The sequence below is a fragment of the Lagopus muta genome, chromosome 2 (genome assembly GCF_023343835.1).
Source record: "Lagopus muta isolate bLagMut1 chromosome 2, bLagMut1 primary, whole genome shotgun sequence".
NCBI lineage: Eukaryota > Metazoa > Chordata > Aves > Galliformes > Phasianidae > Lagopus > Lagopus muta.
Window position 1 is genome coordinate 38,270,750 of NC_064434.1, and position 18,824 is coordinate 38,289,573.

Genomic DNA, 18,824 nt, shown 5'->3' on the forward strand with positions numbered 1-18,824 from the left:
CCTTTTCAGCATAGCAAATGAAGGCTGAGAAAGAGTATGGTTGGCCAAGGGAATAAATACCTGGACAAAGAGAGAGCTGTTAAAATCATCTTTTAGTTTGACACAGAAATAAATGTGTATAAACTCTCTGAGTAAATTAAGCTGGAAATGAGAAGACAGAAGGCTCAGCTGATTTTGGGACTGGTAATAGTATTTGGAAGCAAGAATGGAGTTAATTTTAAGCTGGGTTTTTCTTAATTTGTCAATAATGTGATTTAGTCAGCTTGTCCAGTATAGTAAGGGTACTGGCTTCCACTTCTGTATTCTCTTGAAAGTTACTAAATTCTCTAAGAGAACTGAAAGCAATGGTATTGTACCATTTTTTTTTTCTCCATCTTTTTGATGGTAAATATATTTTGTAACTGCTACTGCTGTGAACTTTAGGTCTCTGAAGAACAAAACTTGTTCGTTCTGGTTTTGATAATATTAGCAACAAAAAAGGCAGAACAGAACATTAGCATACAAGATTGCTGTCAGTTGATGAATTAGCCAAGTAGTTTTCAGCTTTATCTTTCATTATAGTGAAACTCTTCTCTCTGAAGAGTTAGCAAAAATATAAAGTAATGGAACGCTTTTGAGGATGATGTATTAATATATCCTGTGACTTCTGACAGAATAAAGAATGCATGATTATGCTGTTCCTCATAACATTTGTAGAGGTCATGTTCCCAAAATTGGCAAAAACTATAAATGTTGATAAATCTGCAGAAATTTTTGATTTGGCTCTTTACATTTTGTGGAGCAATTTCTCCACAACATTTTTCCCTGTGGAGAAGAAGCTGGGGGTCTTGACAGGTGAAAAACTTATTATGAGCCAGCAGTGTGCCCTTGCGGCTTGGAAGGCAAATGGTATCCTGGGTTAGATCAGAAGACGGGTGGCCAGCAGGGACAGGGAAGTGATTGTCCCCCTCTACTCTGCTCTTGTGAAGCCTCATCTGGAGTACTGCATCCAAGAACTTTTGTCCCAGTATGGAAAAAGACAGGGAGCTGTTGGAGAGGGTCCAGAGGAGGGCTATGAAGATGATCAGGGGACTGGAGCACCTCCCTTATGAAGACAGGCTGAGGGAGCTGGGCTTGTTCAGCCTGGAGAAAAGAAGGCTGTGGGGTGACCTCATTGCAGCATTTCAGTACCTAAAGGGAGCCTACAGAAGGGAGGGGAATCAACTCTTTGAGAGGGTTGATAACTGCATGACAAGGGGAAGTGGTTTTAAGTTGAGGGAGAGAAGATTTAGGTTGGATGTCAGGGGGAAATTCTTTACAGAGAGAGTGGTGAGGTGCTGGAACAGGATGCCCAGAGAGGTTGTGGATGCCCCGTCCCTGGAGGTGTTCAGGGCCAGATTGGATGGGGCCCTGGGCAGCCTGGTCTAGTATTAAATGGGGAGGTTGGTGGCCCTGCATGTGGCAGGGGGTTGGAGACTCATGATCCTTGAGGTCCCTTCCAGACCTGGCCATTTGTGATTCTGTGATTTTCTGAAACTGTATAAATGAGGCAGGTGACGGATTAGGTGATCTCTGTGTGCTAGTTCATCCCTATGCTTTTATTTGTTGAATAGTAGTTGTTATAATTATTTTGCCAAAAAACCTCTCTGGAAAGTGAAAATTTTCATCCGGGGAGTTTTTGTGCCAGGTACATAAAGAATTTGAACAGCAGCATCAGTTTAGCAGTGCAAAGCAGCTATTGAAAACACTGCATGACTTTACCTGTGGTTGTTCCAGTGAATAACCATGAACCTTTAACTGAGTACTGTTAATATTTCATTATTATATTTCTTTCCATGATACACATAAACTTGTATGTAATATATAAAAAGAATGCAAATGAGGGTCACTCAATACCCTCAAATATTCAATTGAATTGCTGTTTGAAAAGACTTGTACTATTTAATCACTTAAATTAATCCCCTTGGGATTCTAGAAAGTGTTGGCTTGTTTGTTTTTCTTTGAGTATCTGGATATTACATGTTTCACGTTCTTGTTCAAAGCCTACTGAAGTCTCATCACATGGGCAATGTGAGCTTTTGCTTGTGCTTGTGAAGGTTTCAGGCCTCTTCCCTGCCCTAGAAGAGGGTGATCACTGGCACCAGCAAGATAACAAGTGAAAGGTAACCAGATGTAGGGAAATACAAAGTGAAAAGGGGGGATGAGTGCTCACAGGAAAGAGGGAAAATAATAGGCTTGAGGGCTTGAGTTGGTTTATTAGTGCTGCTCTTGTATGTAGCCCCAGACCTACTTTTTGAAATAAAAGGAGCAAAACAGTTTTTCATGCTTTTAAGCAGGGAGAACAAACAAAAGCAAGAATTAAATGAAGTGCTAAGAAAGCAATGACATTCCAGAAAATTGAATTTTATAAAATTAATCTATCATAAACTCATCTTTTACTGTGCCTATAAATGTATCTATACACTGCATTCATCTTGTAGTAAATGCAAACACCCATTTTTCACACTGTGAAATTCTCACCCAGCTGTTCCACTGTGACTGGACTTCATCCCAAATGTCTTTCATGGTTCACGTGGATGGCCTTGGTGCTTAGTAGAGTGAAATTTCAATCCAGATCTGAAATGCAGTTTTTGAGGGATTTGTGCATATGCTTAGTATGAAATATGTATTTCTGTTGCTGTTACGTATGTGCCTTATCTGTCAGGTCATAGGTGAGCGAGTGAGATTTTGTGGAACTAGAGCTTTTGCTGATATAAGAAAAAAAGAGAGAGAACCACTGGAAATGGATTTCTTTTCTCGTAAAACTGAGTTGATCTCTTTTGTTGTCCTCTAAGTGAATTTTTGTCATGACATTTTTTAGTTTTCTTAATATTCTGGATCTAGTTAGAGTCTGCCTTTGCTATTATTTGTGCCAGGGTTCTGTCCAGTCAATGCAGTTGGTTTAATACAGCAGAAAATCTGAAGGACTTAGGATCAGGATCCTGTTGTACTAAATTCTGCTTGAGAGTAAGCTATCCCTGCCCCATAAACCTCACAGTTCCTTTTTGTTGTTGTTGTTGTTGTTGTGAAGTGACTGAACCCCTTTTAGGGAAATGGGGAAATAGTGTCTCAGTGCAACTCTTCCATTATAGCAGCAGGGCTAGACAGTTAGTACTTTGATTTATAACAGCGCTGTAATCTAAATAGGAAGCAGGTGGAGTTACAACTGGGTATGATACTTGGGATATTAATGGCTTGGCTTGGCAGTGGAATTTCTAAAGCTGTATATACTTTTTCTGTCTTAATTATGCATTCATTAAAAGCTTTTATACCCAACAGAATAAAGTAAATATTTTTTGATCTCTGTAGTGTGCTCCCAGACTGTAGATTTGCACAGCAGGGTCTTGATAATCTGAATAAATTGTATTTCCCCAAGGAGTTTATCTTTCAAATAAGGTCATAAAGAAATGCATTCTTTCCCTTTAGTTCTCCTTGTGTTTTTTTTCTGCTATTTATAACACAGAGTACATGAACAGAGGTATATTGTACTCTACTGTGTACTTGGTTGTGATTAACTCTAATTTATCAATCTGTTACTTGCATCCTTTTCTGTGGCTTGTGCAATGCAATTATTCTTTAAAGTAAAACTGAATAAGGATGGATTTGGAAGTAATTTAAATACAATGTTTATATTCTTGTTTGACAATTTATCACTTCTCTATATCAAAATAAACCTCTGAATTAACACACAGATGATGTCACATCATTTATTTTGTTTATTTAATGTTGTCTTTCAAGTTATGTTTTTTGGAAAAGTGATCTTCTTTTACAAATGCTTTAAATGTCAGCTGATTGTTAAATTGGTTTGACATCTAAAAGCTGAAACAGAAGACCAGTAATGTAGAACAGCAGAGTCTCTTATTTGTGGCATGGTGAAGAAGGAAGGTAGAGTGAGTAGACTGCATAGAATCAAAGGTAGTTTCTCATTGTAGAAGATGCTGATAAAAAAATTTGGTCAATTTATTGCAGAATCACAGAATCATAGTATTTATAAGGGACCTCTGGAGAGAATCTAATCCAATCTATCTGCTAAAGCAGATTCCATGGAATGGGTTACGTGAGGAAGTGTCTAGGAGAGTTTTCAATGTCTCTGGAGAAGGAGACTCCACAACCTCTCAGGGCAGCTTATTTCCATGCTAAGTAACCCTCAAAATAAAGAAACATTTTCCTCATGTTTGTATGGAACTTTTTGTGTTCCAGTTTGTTCCTGTTGCCCCTTGTTCTATTGCTCAGAGTCACTGGAAAGAGCCTGGCCCATCCACTTGATCCCCACCCAAAGGGTATTTATGAACATTGATAAAATCCCCTCTATTTCTCTTCTCCAAGCTCAACTGTCCCAGGTCTCTCAGCCCTTCCTCCAGGACCTTAATGATCTTTGTGGCCCTCCACTGGGCTCTCTCTAGAAGTTCCCTGTCTTTTTTTGGTATTGAATAGCCCAGAACTGGACACAGTCGTCCAGGCCTCACCAGGGCAGAGGAAGAGTTGTACCTCCTTTGACCTGCTGGCCGTATTCTTTATAATGCATCACAGCATACAGTTGGCTTTTGCCTGATTTCTTACTCTTAGGAATTCATCAATCTTGAATTTGGAAGGAGTGATGCTTGAATGTCAACCAGTTCTCTTGGGCCCTCTTACTTGCCAAAGACCTAACCCATGGGGCACCTCCAAGTAGGTCCTTGAAGAGGTCAGAGTTGGTTCTCCTGAAATCCAGGGCTGCAGTCCTACTTATTGCCTCATTTCTTCTACAATCCCAAACTTTGCTATCTCATGGTCACTGGCTGCCACCAGCCTTCGCATACCTAGCCCGCTTGTTCCTTCCTTGTAAGAACAAGGTCCATCAACAAACTTCTCCCTGTTGGCTCCACTACCACATGTGCTAGAAAATTATCTTTTTTTTTGAAGTCCCCCATGAGAACCAGTGCCTGTGATCATGAGGATGCTTTCAAGTGTCTGTAGAAGATTTCATCAACTTTCTCCTCCTGATCAGGCAACCTGCTGTAAATACCCACAACTATGTCACTCATGTTAACCTTAATTCTCACTCATAAGCTCTCCATTCATTCCTCATCAGTCTTTAGGCAGAGCTCCACACTTTCCAGTTGTTCTCTCACATAAAGAGAATACCACTGGCTTGCTTTGATGGTCTGTGTTTCTTAGTATGTAGCAATCCATTATAGCATTCCAGCCATGAACTGTCCTACCATGTCTCCATGATTGCAGTGAGATCATGGCTGCAATCGCACACAGATCTCTAATTATTTATGTTTATTCAGGATAGTCAGTTTCCCCAGTGGGATGTTTGAGGATTCCACATAGCTATACATAGACTTGAAGTGACTGGCCTTCTGACTCATGTCATGGAAGGCAGTGAAGGAATGTCTGTCATTGATCTGGTTGTCATGGCTTATTCCCCAGTTGGTTGCAATGGTGTGAATATTACCATTTTGGATCCAATCCCCCAAGTCCTTCAGTTTAAATCCTGTCTCATTTAATTACCCTGACTGCTACCAAAAATTGCCCTTTTATGGACAGGGAGGAACGGGATCCACCTAACGGGTTACAGTCATCACAGAAAGTTACACATAAAAACCAAAACCCTTCCACCAGCACTTGCCATATAGACAAGAGTTGATATGTGTTATGTCTGTTTCTGGATCCCCTCTTTCCTCGAACTGGTTGAATTAGTTTGACTTGATTCTGAGATTTTAGAACCATTTCAACTGTTAGCTTAAGGTGTTGTGTTTTTTTTTAATTATCTTATGCATATTTTCTTGTCTGAATGTTTCATCAGTTCATCAGTATAAAATATGTTACATTAGAAGAGAGGAGATTGCTACCTTTCCCTAATTCTTTTCAACTCTTTGAGACAGTTTTGCTTGTGTTTCTATGTCATCCTTTGCTTCATAAAAATAAGTGGCTTACATTTAAAAGTTTTTATAAACCAGATGCAAAGCTACAATGCCCTTTTCTTGTGTTTTTTTTTTTCTTTAAGTACATATACTATGATACAGTTCCAGAAGAAAGATTTAGAAAGATTTGCACAACTTTAGCACAATATAATAAAATGGATGGAAACCAGAAACAGACGTAACTCTTACTTATAACCAGGAGTAAATTTTCTATTTAGTAATGTGTTTCATTTTTCATTTATTTAACACATTTTTCATTCAGTTAAGAGTTTAGCTTGAAAACGTGTTCATCAGAAGCTAGTCAGCCTAAGTTAAGTGATTGCTTTGATGGTTCCTTTTTTTTTTTAAAAAAAAAAAAAAAAAGCCAGAAGATAACCTGTATTTTTTTGCAACTAACTTGCATAGTGCATTTTAGTCTGATATGCTTGAAAGTCTTACCAGACATCAAGAGCTTGGTTATCTGATCTATAGGATACATCTTGCAGTCTCAGCATGACTTTTTTTGCCTTCTGATATAATCACAGAGACAGCAGTACACAGTACTGTATAATTTTGATTGGAAAATTGGAATGATATTCTAATAATTTTCATTTGTAAAAGCTAATGCACTGCTGCTTGTACTGTGAAATACAAACCCATGGATCAATTCAGACTTTATGAAAAACACAAATATGTGTTTTTGATTACAGGCCAAGACCAGCTTTGACAAAATGTACTTGCAATATTCATCAAGCAGTAAACCATGAGTCCAGCAGGTCACTAACACACTGTGTTAGACAAAGCATCGAAAATCTGCCAGCCAACCAATAAAAATAAGTAAACAAATAAAACCCATAATAAATAAATAATAATATAAACAAAGATCTGATGAGAGTTTGTTTTTTATCCAGAGTTCAAGCTCTCTGCTGTATGACAGCTTTCATCAAAAACTTCAGTTGGTGTCATTTTGAGGGGGTGGAGGAGCCTGAGGGATCATCAGAAATACCAAGACAAAAAATTCAGGTGTAACGGTGTTTTCCAGATTTCACTGAAAATGCGAAGATTTTTTTTAGGGAAAAATTGTGTTTTTGTGCCACATTAGTCTGTAATAATAAGAAAATATTCTGCTATCTCTAGTATTGCCCTCTTCTGAAGTCTGTTTTTAAACCATCTGTCCTTCTCCACTGAGTTGGGATGTTATTCCTCAGATCATAATTCCTGATTATGTATTTATTTTTATCCTCTCCAGAAATAGCTGTTGACAAAAGACCTCAATGTAATACATCAAGTTGTTCTGAATTTCTTTCAGAATGTTTGACATTCATTCAATCAAGGGGCTTTTTGAGCAAATATTCTTCCTAACCAGCGTGGTTGCTGTCTGTTAAATGCTGGGAGATGTACTTTGATTATGCTGTGTGATGTTGGTGCCACCGCTGCATGATGCTGTGAGGAACCATCTGTGATCTGCAGATATTAAATCATGGAGGAAGCACATTGACCAGATACTTTTCATATAAAATTCCTTCCTTTCTCTTTGTTTTTCTGCAGCTATGGGAGATTTATCCTTGCCTCCTCTATGTTAACGTGAAGAGCAGGTGACATTATGGAGCTGTTCAGAATTTCAGTCTTTGGGGCTGATGGCTGTTAGTGCTTATTCTGGCAATTTAAACACCTTCTCTTTGTTCTTTCAAGAAAAGGAAGAGAAGCTTCTATCCAACAGTTTAAGTAGATAATGAATGGGATTTGTCTTTAATCTACATCCCTGCCAGTGAAGCTGGGTGTTCAGGTTGGGAGGTAATGCAGCAAATAGGCACCTCTGAAGGAATTTGATTCAGTTTTCTCCAGCACTGACTCCTCCAAGCAGGTGAAAAAAATTCTTTCTTCACTCTCCATTGCATATGCATAAACAGCTCCACAGTCATTGGGACAGCCACCCAATTCACACGTTCGAGATGTAGCCCATAAAACCTTCCAAAAAAACCCTCTTCGCACTTTCCCATCTTCCCTGTTGCTCTGCTCGATCTGCCAGCCGTGCAGCTCATTTGACATTTACAAGATTTCTTGTCAGTTTCATTTGGTTCTGCCATCCCATCCAGCAGAGCAGCGAAAGTGAAATTGCCTTAATTCAGTCTGTTTCTCTTCCCTGCTCTAGTCCCAGTGTTAACGAACCCGTGGAGTGGAACTGACAACAGTTCTTGTCACTTTCACACCTGGAGCTGGTCAAGGAGAAGGCTGCTGAGAGGGAGCAATGCAGGAAATTGGAAGGTGAAAACTGAGGCTGTGAAGGGGAGAAGAAGAGACATGTGAGCATACAGCAAGAACAGAGAGACTGGATAAACAAGCTTTTTTACCAAATGGCCTAAGTCCTTTTCTCCAGCCTGGGTGAATTCAGAAGAGCCTGTGGTCTAGAGCAGCTGACACTAATTTACAGGGGGTGCCAAGACAGAAATATTAGTCTATAAATGTAAATTACCTGGTACGAGGATGAAGAAAACATCTTGCCCAGTCTGTAGCTTTTGTCTCTGCAGGCTTGCTGCTGTGAAAAGGAAGGGGTCAAAGAACAGGAGGCCAAGATCCACTATAGGTTGTTGTTGTTGGTTTGAAAAAGAAAGGACTATTTGTTCACTGAAGATAAGCTTATGCATAATAAAACGTAGCTCACCATCTCAAATTTTGTGAGATTTCATGGAACTAAAATTTGTACTGCACAGGTGCTCTAGATCAATCTGGATGGTAAATAATGAGCAAACAATTGCTTTGTAGCAAACTACTGCAGTTAAAAATACACTTCTTAACTCCTATGATCTTTTGTTATAAACCATGCCGGTGTATTATTTTATATATGAATCTGTATTTCTTACAGATGCTGTATGCATATGTAACTGTTGCAGTTGTAATATAAATGACTGGTATCGTATATATTTGCATATGCCCTGGTAACATTTGCACATATGTTTTGAATGAAGCTATGTTAATTGTATTACCTTCTTTTCCTCAGCTTCCAAAAGAACAGCCTTTATTTGAGACCTTGGGGTTTTTCTTCCTTTCTTCCTTTCTTCCTTTCTTCCTTTCTTCCTTTCTTCCTTTCTTCCTTTCTTCCTTTCTTCCTTTCTTCCTTTCTTCCTTTCTTCCTTTCTTCCTTTCTTCCTTTCTTCCTTTCTTCCTTTCTTCCTTTCTTCCTTTCTTCCTTTCTTCCTTTCTTCCTTTCTTCCTTTCTTCCTTTCTTCCTTTCTTCCTTTCTTCCTTTCTTCCTTTCTTCCTTTCTTCCTTTCTTCCTTTCTTCCTTTCTTCCTTTCTTCCTTTCTTCCTTTCTTCCTTTCTTCCTTTCTTCCTTTCTTCCTTTCTTCCTTTCTTCCTTTCTTCCTTTCTTCCTTTCTTCCTTTCTTTTTTTTTTCTCTTTTCTTCTGAGACGTATTTTGTTTGCTTCATCCATCTAGGAATTAAATAGTTTTAATTACTTGGACCTGTATAAGCTTGCGGACCTCTTCAACCTCACTTTGTTGGAGAATGCAGTGGTTGACTTCTTAATAAAACATCTCTCTGAGCTATTGAAGAGTCATCCTGAAGAAGTTCTGGCACTCCCATACTGTCTCCTTCGAGAGGTTTTTAAAAGTGATAGACTCACTTCACTCAGTGAAGAACAAATCTGGCAGGTAAGAAGACTGGTGAACGAGCAGAATGTGTGATACTCTCTTAAACTATTGCAATGCATTGTTGTTTTGGATCCCTGAAGCAATCTCAAGTGAGAAGAAATGTTGAGGAAAAAGCTGCAAATAACAACTGCAGGAAATTTTAAAATTAATTTTAAAAAATGTATTGCATGAATGCAATTAGTTTGTTTTATTGGTTAATTTGTGTTATTTGGATGTGGCCAGAGATTTTCTTCCAGATTCACCTTCGACTGGTGGGAAGAGATGGCTGATGCATCTGACACAATTGTCATCATCTCTGGTAGGGCTCGTGCCACAAGGCTGGTAGCAAATCTGCTGCTGCAGTCTGTCCCATTTGCTTCAGACAAGCTTAGCTGCATTACTTCAGCTAGCGCTTGAAATCCTTTACTGCAACTGACTTTGCCTGAAGGAAACTGGACTGCTCTACTCAAAGACGAGTGGAGGCTTTGGTGGAAGCTTTGTAGCAAGAAACTGTTGATGGCAAACATTTCCTTTAAATTAACTTGGATCCAGAAAAGCACCAGGTTGCCAACCATAGAATATTAACAATATTAAAACATTGTCTTGCAACCCCTAGTATGAGGGGAAAAAACATCTATCACGTAAAGAGAAATACAAAAACTAAAACTAAACATGTCCCTGGAAACATTCCTATGAGATGTCTGTAAAAATTGCAGCTTGTGATATAGTGGAAGTTAATCTCTACAACGTTTGTTACCCAAACACTTCTTCTGTTTTCTTTTTGCTGTTTTATAGACGGGAAGTATTTCAGGGTATTTTAAGGTAGAATATAATTTGCTTGAAAGAAATCTGTGCTTTCTTTTAGGAAGCTGGTTATCTTGGTCCATCAGAGAAGACTGACAGTCTTTCTACTGATCTGTATTTCAATCTCTCTTATTCATCTACTTGTCTTTTGGATTATTTAACTATACAATTTCATGAATATGCCATTGTTTTCTCAAAGTGTAAAATGTGTGTTCACTTTGTAGGGCAATTCACCTTCCATGGATGAATAGTTTCATGCAGGAAGAAAGTATTCTTACAAAATGAAAATGTATCGTTAAGCTCTTCAAACCACAAAGACAGTGTGCAGGTGCACCTTAATCCTTCAGGCTGATAACTGACACAGCATTTTCCAAAACTTTGAGGCTAGCTTATGGAGTATTCAAGAAGATATTTTCTGCAGATAGTAATATAGAGCTAGAGTGTTTCTTGTGAAGATCTCTGGAGGATGTCTGTACAACAGAAACTGCAGCAAACTATCTGTGATGTTTTTTTTGTTTTTGTTTTGTTTTGTTTTTAGGCAGGATACTCTGGAGTCCTAGCCCACATTCTGTTTCTCATAAAGGGTTTTGATGTACAAGTTTGTATAGGAGGCATGTCTGATTGACTGATTTGCTTTGTTTTTCTGTAGATTCACTTAAATCTCCCGGCTATGTGCTTGTAGATACTTTTGCTAGAAAAGTAGCTGCAGAAAACCATTCAGGTATTATTCAAGGCCAGCTCTGTAATGAACAAGCATGCACAGGGTTGTGTCCAGGTACACTGTGCAACCTGCTGAAACAGTTCTGGAATTTGGGTTTTTAAATCTTGTGTCATTATCCTATCCTGCAGGAAGAACTCAGAAATGGCTTTCTTAATTGTGTACACTCCAGTCAATGGGCACTCTGTGAGGAAAAGCTTATGTTTCTGTCTCAGGACCATATTGAGGAGAGATACTCATAGGTAATACGCTGCTTTCTGAGTGATAACAAACTCCACACTGTCCATTTAAGTGTTATCATAATTGCCTCTCTAAAGGTTACTAATGCTGTTATGAAGAATTTTTTAAACTAGTTTTCTGCTGTAGGCAAAACGTGTGCATCTTTTAATTCAGTCTGTACACCCGGGAATAAATATGTATTTACAAATATTCCAGGTCTCTAGAATGAATTAAAAGACATACATACATATTTACCAATTTAGGCATTCAGAAAGCAATAAGAAACTGGTTTTGCTTTATCTTAGTAAATACGTAATTCCCTCATAGTCAACCCAATAGAAGAAAATCAAATCAGACCGACTGTATTGCCTCAAGTGTAGTTAAGTTCATCATTTTTGCTAAGGTTATAGTGGTAATGCAATATACCATGGAAGAATCTAATATTCAGCCCAGGGTGAAGATTGGGTATGCCAGAGGATTAGTGTCAGGGTGCTTTATAGAAGTGAAACTTGATGGACAGGTTGGAGACAGATCTACAGAATCTCATTAAATTGCTGAATTGTTCATTACTGAGCACTCTCACTGTAATAAAGTGCTCATTGACTTTGACAAATCCCCATCCCATGTCTTAAGGAAGAACAGCAAAGCAAGAGGTGTTGGGGAAGCTAGAGGAAATTGGCACAAAGTAGGACAGATAATATAAAAGCTGATGGGGGATGCTGCCATTTGATTTGCCTGTCTTACCTGTAACTAGTGGTGCTTCCTCTGCATACATGCACACACGTGTTATGGCAAAATAAACTCACAGTGTCCCTAGGGCACCTTTACTAGGAGGGCTCCAAGGAAGCCCTAAGCATAAATTCAAGCTTCCCTCAACAAACCTCTGGAAAAGATGTCGCTGTCTGGAGAGCAGAGTTATTTTTGGTAATTTAAATTCCAAATGTCCACTGGGCAATTAAATCCTGCTGCACATAAAGATTAAGGCAGTTATTTTAATGCATCAAAATACACAGAATGGTGTCTGAATGCGATATACACTGAAGTGATTGCATCTCACACCTGTCACATCTGGGATTTTTGTTAGACTACCAATTATGATTTGCCCAATTTCAGTCAATACTGTAAAATACAAGCTTGAACAAACCATGCTTGAAAAAATCAAACAGTAATATTAATGTCAATATGTTAGGATGTGGATTAGTGTAGTTTGACTTGGTGATTCCTGTTGAATCTTTCAGGAGGAAAAAGGTGACTTGTAAACCTGGTTAAAGTGGACAAACGACACAGTTCACTTCTCTTATTACCTCTCAAAATCTTAAGAAACTCTTTGGTAGGCATCTTAAAATAGTGGAGAAAATAGACAGGAGATACAATTATTTGCTTCTTAAAGCAAGTAAGTGGAAAGAAAATACAGCAGAAGCCCCCCATAGGCTAAGAGATGGGAGAGAAACTTGCGAGCCTTAATGTAATGATTGTTTTAATGAGGCTAAGCTTGTAACGATTATTAGGTGACACAGAATTTTTTTTTTTCATATTGATTTCCACATTTTACCAATGTGTGAGATTAAGAAATATTATCTGTGATTTGTCAGCTGCATTAAGGTATGAGTTTGGCTGAATAAAAATAAAGGACGAAAATCAAAGAAGAATCCTGAAGATGTTGGAGGAAAAAGCAAATTCTTTGCTATTTTTTCTATTCATCACGAGCTGCCCAGCATGTTTTATTCACAAGAATAATCATGATGAGGACATAAATGTCTAGTTTATCATGGAGTGAAAAGTGAATCCTTTCATAATTGGCCATTACTAGACAGGCTCACTGGCTCTACTTTAAGGAAGCAGATGAATTCTTTCTCTTGATAATTGAGAAGGTAACCGACATTGTACAAAAGAAAGCATTCTCAGAGATATCTGTCAAGAGAGAGCTTCTTGCTGGCAACATAGAAAGTAGAAACCAAGCCAAAATTTTAAGTAATAAACTCACATTACATTTAGTTGTAACACAGGTGTGCCTTATCATATTCGTGATTAAAAACTTTGATGTCATGAGGCTAAACTGACCTATTTTTAACTGTGTTTTCTTGCACTTCATCTCCATTTGGAGTCTGCTTGTGACAATTGTGGACAGCTAAGTGTGTTCTCCAACAGAAATCCCATTATTCGATACTGTTAGAAATGTTGCTGCATGCACATGGTAGCAGGCTGTTACAATGGAGCAATGCTCTGCCAGAGACAGACTCTCTGACATCTCCTGTGCATCTCCAGTGATGTCTACATCTTCCTATGTTGGACAGAAGTGTCTAGAAGTGGGTTATCAACTTCCACTTACAGACTTGCCATTCCATCAGTGCAGTACTTCAGCCTTTTGTGCTATTGATCGTTTGATTCTGAAGATCAGTTTTTAGTATGGAGAGAGCAAAATTCATGTTTCTCAAGGGTACATGTATATTGTGACAAAATGTGGACTAAGTGCTTTGGTAAATGTGAACTTAAGTTTTACTGCAAAATAAGTAACAATATAAAATAGTAAGTGAAAGAGAACATTTCAATAATCAAAATTGTGTTTAAACTGTGTATTAGCCCTTCAATGTTCAAAAAATAAGCTTAAGTGCTCTCTTGGGCAATAAGTAAAATAATGTCTGGTGGTCTAATGCTCATCCCTCGTGAGTATTTAGCCTAAGTGGGAAACCACCACATTTAAATGTGTCTGTCAGCCTCTCATCACGAGGGGCATAGGAGAGAAAAAAGGAGTCTGACGCACATCAAGGCCGAGGTGATTTGGTAAAGCTACGTGAGAAAATTAGCATTTTCTTGTGCATATTTTGCTGTATTTTCATCTCCTTTTCATGAGCAGTCTATGTAAGAGTTCCAAAGAGCCACTCGTGAATCACTGTGTCCACTGTACTGGTTCTGTGATGCTTGTGCTACGTATCATTGCTAGCTGTGAGCAAGATTACATTACTCCCAAACAGAAATAGTGTGAAAACAGAATCTGTGGTAGGATTTAGATTTCACTGGTACAGAGAGCAAATGAGCAGTTGTAGGACAGAAGCTTCAAGGAGATCTGTGTTCTCAGGAGCTGGAGACTGGGCAGGGCATGTGCCTGCTGCGGAGGATTGAGGCAGTGGATTTAGGCAGCTGAATATCACACCATGCTCTGTCGATGTGCTCAGGTCATATGCATTCCTCATGTAATTTCTTGTAGAAACATCACAGAATGGTTTAGATTTAGGAAGGGGCCTTAAAGAATTTCTGCATCGTTCATAATATATTTACATTTTGACTTACAGTGAAAATGAATGCTACCTCTTTTGTACTGTCCCCTTAATTTAGGAAGCACCTTTCTCCCTTGGTCTTCATTAGTTTAAATCTAGTGTCCTCCTAGTCTTAGCCTTTCTGTAAAGTTTCGTGTGCTTTATGTATGGCTTTGGTCTGAACTTCATAAAGTTTCTGCATGTCATTTCTTGAGTAGTGGCTCATTTTATTTTAGTTTTTATCAACAATGGCAGTATCAAAAGGGGTTTTCTATATTAAAAATAAGTTTCTGTTAGGAGCAATTGTGTGTTCTCCTAGTTTTCTTTTTGTTACATGCCAGTACATATCAGAAAACTTGATTATTTTGCTGCCACTGCTGTGAGCAATAGTGGAATTACTGGAGGGCATTACTTTTGCCTCAGTGTCCTACAGCAACATTGCCTCACCTTATTTATCAGAGATTAACTTCAGAAAAGTATTTAGGAAGGCTGCTGTGCCCACAGCTATTGAATTTAGGTCACTTCTTCAGCTAAGCAAGGGATGTCTGTTTTGATTTAGAAAGCCAAAAAGAGGACATCAAGGTGTGCACACAGCAAGACAGCTTCAGTGATACTGCATTCTGCATTTGAATTAATCTGTTGTAGTGGCTTCTGCATTGACTGCTTGGCTCTTTGGCATCTGAAGAATAGCTGTAGAATTGTATAATATACAAATATATGTTTACATGATAGAAAACTGCTTTTGCCATATTGTGGGGAAGGCAGGACATGGTTGGAAATACACATTGCCTTCATTTTTAAGCTAAAGAGCAGCATAAAAAAAGTCTAAAAACCACAGATAACAACAATCAAATGAGACAGTCTGGTGTTACAATCTTAGTTAACGTCTTCCATTCAGGTACAAATATCAGTAATCTCTAGACTTTTAGCATCCCTGAAAAACTATTTAGTGCAGTTTCTGGTGGGTTTAAGCTTGTTGAAAATGATTGAAAATTAGAAACTCGTTTGAGAATCTGCAGCTCTGTATTTCATTCAATTTTCTTTTGAGAGCTATCATTGCCTCTATTTGTAATTTGGAACCAAAGAAGACAGAGAAAGAAAATTAAGCTTCAGGTTAGCTAAAACTGTACACACCTTGAGATTCACATTTCAGCAGCTGCTGTTGTTTCAGCTTGCTTCAGATTTAATTTTTAGTAATAAACTTGTTTTTTTTAATCTTGCAGGAGGGAAGTTCTGACATTCCCAATTCACTAAATACATCTGAGATCTTAAAGCCATTTTTGCAAGTACATTTAAGTGTTTAGATTACTTTTAAAAGTAAATGATATTGTTAGGACAATTAGTTGATTTTGAAAAACTAACATTTAAAAGTAACGAGTCCTGCATTAATCTGAATGTGGGGATTAAAACAAAAATTAAAACTAAAACAGAATCAGTGAAACTGATATATTTAAGATGTTATTTGACTGAAAGGGAAATTACTCTGTTCCCAAAGAAGCTGAGTGAGCTTTTGCTAGCATGCTTGCTCTTTGTTTTTGTAATTAAGAAAGTAATGTAGGAAAAAAATCCCTAACTTAAAAATCAGCTGAAAGAAATACCTTCATAAAAGCATACACTTTTGCTAATGTAAGTTCTTCATGGAATTTAAAGAAAGCAGAATTAAATTGTCTGCTGATGAGAAAAGGCTTAAATGTCCCAGAAATTACTGTTAGTGGCTCCGTCCTTATAGCAAGGTTCCAGCAATGCTTCAGAGTTGAAGTACCAAGTTTGTTAATGCTTAACCTGGCCTTCAGCAGCTGGTGTTTGATAGTTGCAGGAATTAAGTGGATAGGAGAAAGAAGAGGAAATTCAGGCAGACCCAGAAAGGGAAACTGATGCAGTCAGAGAGCTGAGGTCGTTAAAATGGTAAAGAACAACAAAACAAAAATAAAGTTATTCTTACAGCTAAGGTGCTGGTGGTATCGCTGGTGTAAAACAAAGCAAAACAACAGCCTGGTGATTTCACTTGGAAAAATTGACCTCGGTTATTTTATGGTAACGTGACATGTTGAGAGTGTGCATAAGTATAAACCAAGTAAGAAGAGTATGTACTTTGATGTGCATTTTTGTGTGTGACCTAAGGTATTAGTGACATACAAGTCCTGTATAGCTGTTGTCAAGATTATTATAGAAAATGATACATTTTTATGTGATTTGTTGGATTTGCCTATTAAATCCATAGAAAATTATACCCTAACAATAGGGAAGAAAGGAATAGGAATGTTTTATATTCAAGAACCACTTAGACTAATTTTCACAGAACTATGCTGCATATCTTATAGAATTTTGTCTATTTTGTACCTATTTCATTCTCTGACAATTTTTACTGATGAAAGCTTGTAGATTCCTGTCTCCATAGAGGGCCAGTATAACTTTAAAATATATTTCAAGGGAAAAAAGAGAGGAATAGCAATAAAAACAACACGTATCGTATTGTGAAAGATTGTCATTTCCAGTTAAAATTATATACCAGCACCTACTTTTAATGCTAAATGTGGCTGTGTAAACTTTTAGCTCATTTGATGTCAGCCTGAATGTTTCCTCTAAAAATTAAAAAATCATCATCATAATAAATATATATACATGAGGAAATATATATATATATATGAGCAATTCTAGATTTTGAAATGATGACTGCTGGGTCAATGTGGGGGTTTTCTGCCTCCGTGTCCCATGCATGCTGTTCTTACCCTGTTGGAGAAATGAGAAGATTATTTAAGTTGGCATAATGCTATGATAAACTTTAACCTCTTTAAACTAAATATCAAATCACAGTTGAGACCCTAGTTAGATAGCTCTCTTTATGAAGAGATAAACTGTTTATTGCAACTTGAAAAAGAAATAAACAACAATAACAGAAAACAACTGTCTGTGGATAAGGGTTGTTTGTGTTCTTTAATGCTCTGTACGGCTGGACCTATTTGAAAAGAAGAAGCAAGATCCAGACATGAATTTTTGGGTTTGGTTTCATTGCTTTGCTCAGGTTAGACTGTCACCCTCCACTTCTTTCTGATGATCTTGTTGAAAACAAAAGTGACTTTGATTGCAGCAGTGAGTATAGCTTTTCCAGTGTGATCATTCCCCTCTCATTTCTTTATTTGTGCGCTTCCAGGTGTGATAGCTATTGCAGGGCACAAGTTGTCAGCAGATGAGGTACTTGTGAAGACTATTGCAATAGGGGCTGCACACTAGCTCATGTAGGTTTTAAACACGGCTGTGCATATGGAGAGGTAGGGACCGCACTGGGCTTTGCTCATGCCACCCATCATAGCAGAGAAATGATTTAGGTGCAAGAAGTGCATCTGTAGATTTGCATTTGTAGAGGAGCTCCAATTGACTGCACAGGAAACTGCTTCATGGTTTGAGGACTTGATTGTACAGGAATGCCATTCTCTAGAAGTACAACACATAATAGTTTGGCCTCTGCTGCTCCAGGAAGGTTAAGAACATAGTGTTTTATAGTCAGTATGGAGAGATGCTTTTCAGCTACAAAAATGTGTTAAATACTTTTGTCATATGATCCATTCTTTCCATCAATATGGACGTTTCAGATACCTACATATCAGCAGGCTGCATTCTTTGGCATGGAGCACAAAAGTCTTCATGGGACTTTGGTAGTGGAGATGAGACTCAGTTGTGGACGGGGTGAAGGGACGGAAAATTTTGATTGTGTCAACTGTTGCCGTCTTCTGTCATTTCACTTAATTTTTCTCTCTCTGAGTTCCCATGTCTAGGAAATGATTGAAATGTACACTTCTCTCAGAGAAACTCAAGTTTTAGTGCTTATAAATTGCTTTGAGATACTTGGAAGGAAAGTGCTATATAATTTTGAAGTTCATATTCCCCAGAAGGTGTAAAATGGCAAACTTCCATGAGCTGTGATAATTTACAACAGCTGAGAGTTTACCTTCTGTCCCTACCTTCCTTCACTTTGTGCTTGAGTAGATGAAAAGTTTAGTTTTTCTGTTTTAGCAACTCATTGCTTTAATATAATATGATGTATTACCATATATAATGTTATGTATTAATGAAGCTCAGTTTTCCTCTTACAAAGCTGATTTTTTTTTTTATCATAGTAATTTTACTGCAAGTCTAAAAAGCTGAAATATTTTTATTGAGGTTAATCAATATCTTCTAGGTACACATCTGTCAAGTCTCATTTCCACTAACAGTTAGGAATAGCATAACAAATACAAAGGATAAGGTGTTTAAAAGAATCACAGAATGACTTGGGTTGGAAGGAACCTTAAAG

General features: G+C 37.9%; 1 protein-coding gene across 4 annotated transcripts in view; it reads left to right on the forward strand.

Moving 5' to 3' along the window:
- KLHL32 (kelch like family member 32) overlaps window positions 1-18,824 on the forward strand; it is a 124,839-nt gene that overhangs the window by 77,504 nt on the left and 28,511 nt on the right. For 2 of the 4 annotated variants that reach the window (XM_048936717.1, XM_048936718.1), the window contains one exon: window positions 9,344-9,559. The exons of the other annotated variants lie outside the window; for them this stretch is intronic. In XM_048936717.1, coding sequence (XP_048792674.1) covers window positions 9,344-9,559 — 216 coding nt within the window. The remainder of the gene's footprint in view (window positions 1-9,343; window positions 9,560-18,824) is intronic. 4 annotated transcript variants of the gene reach the window in all.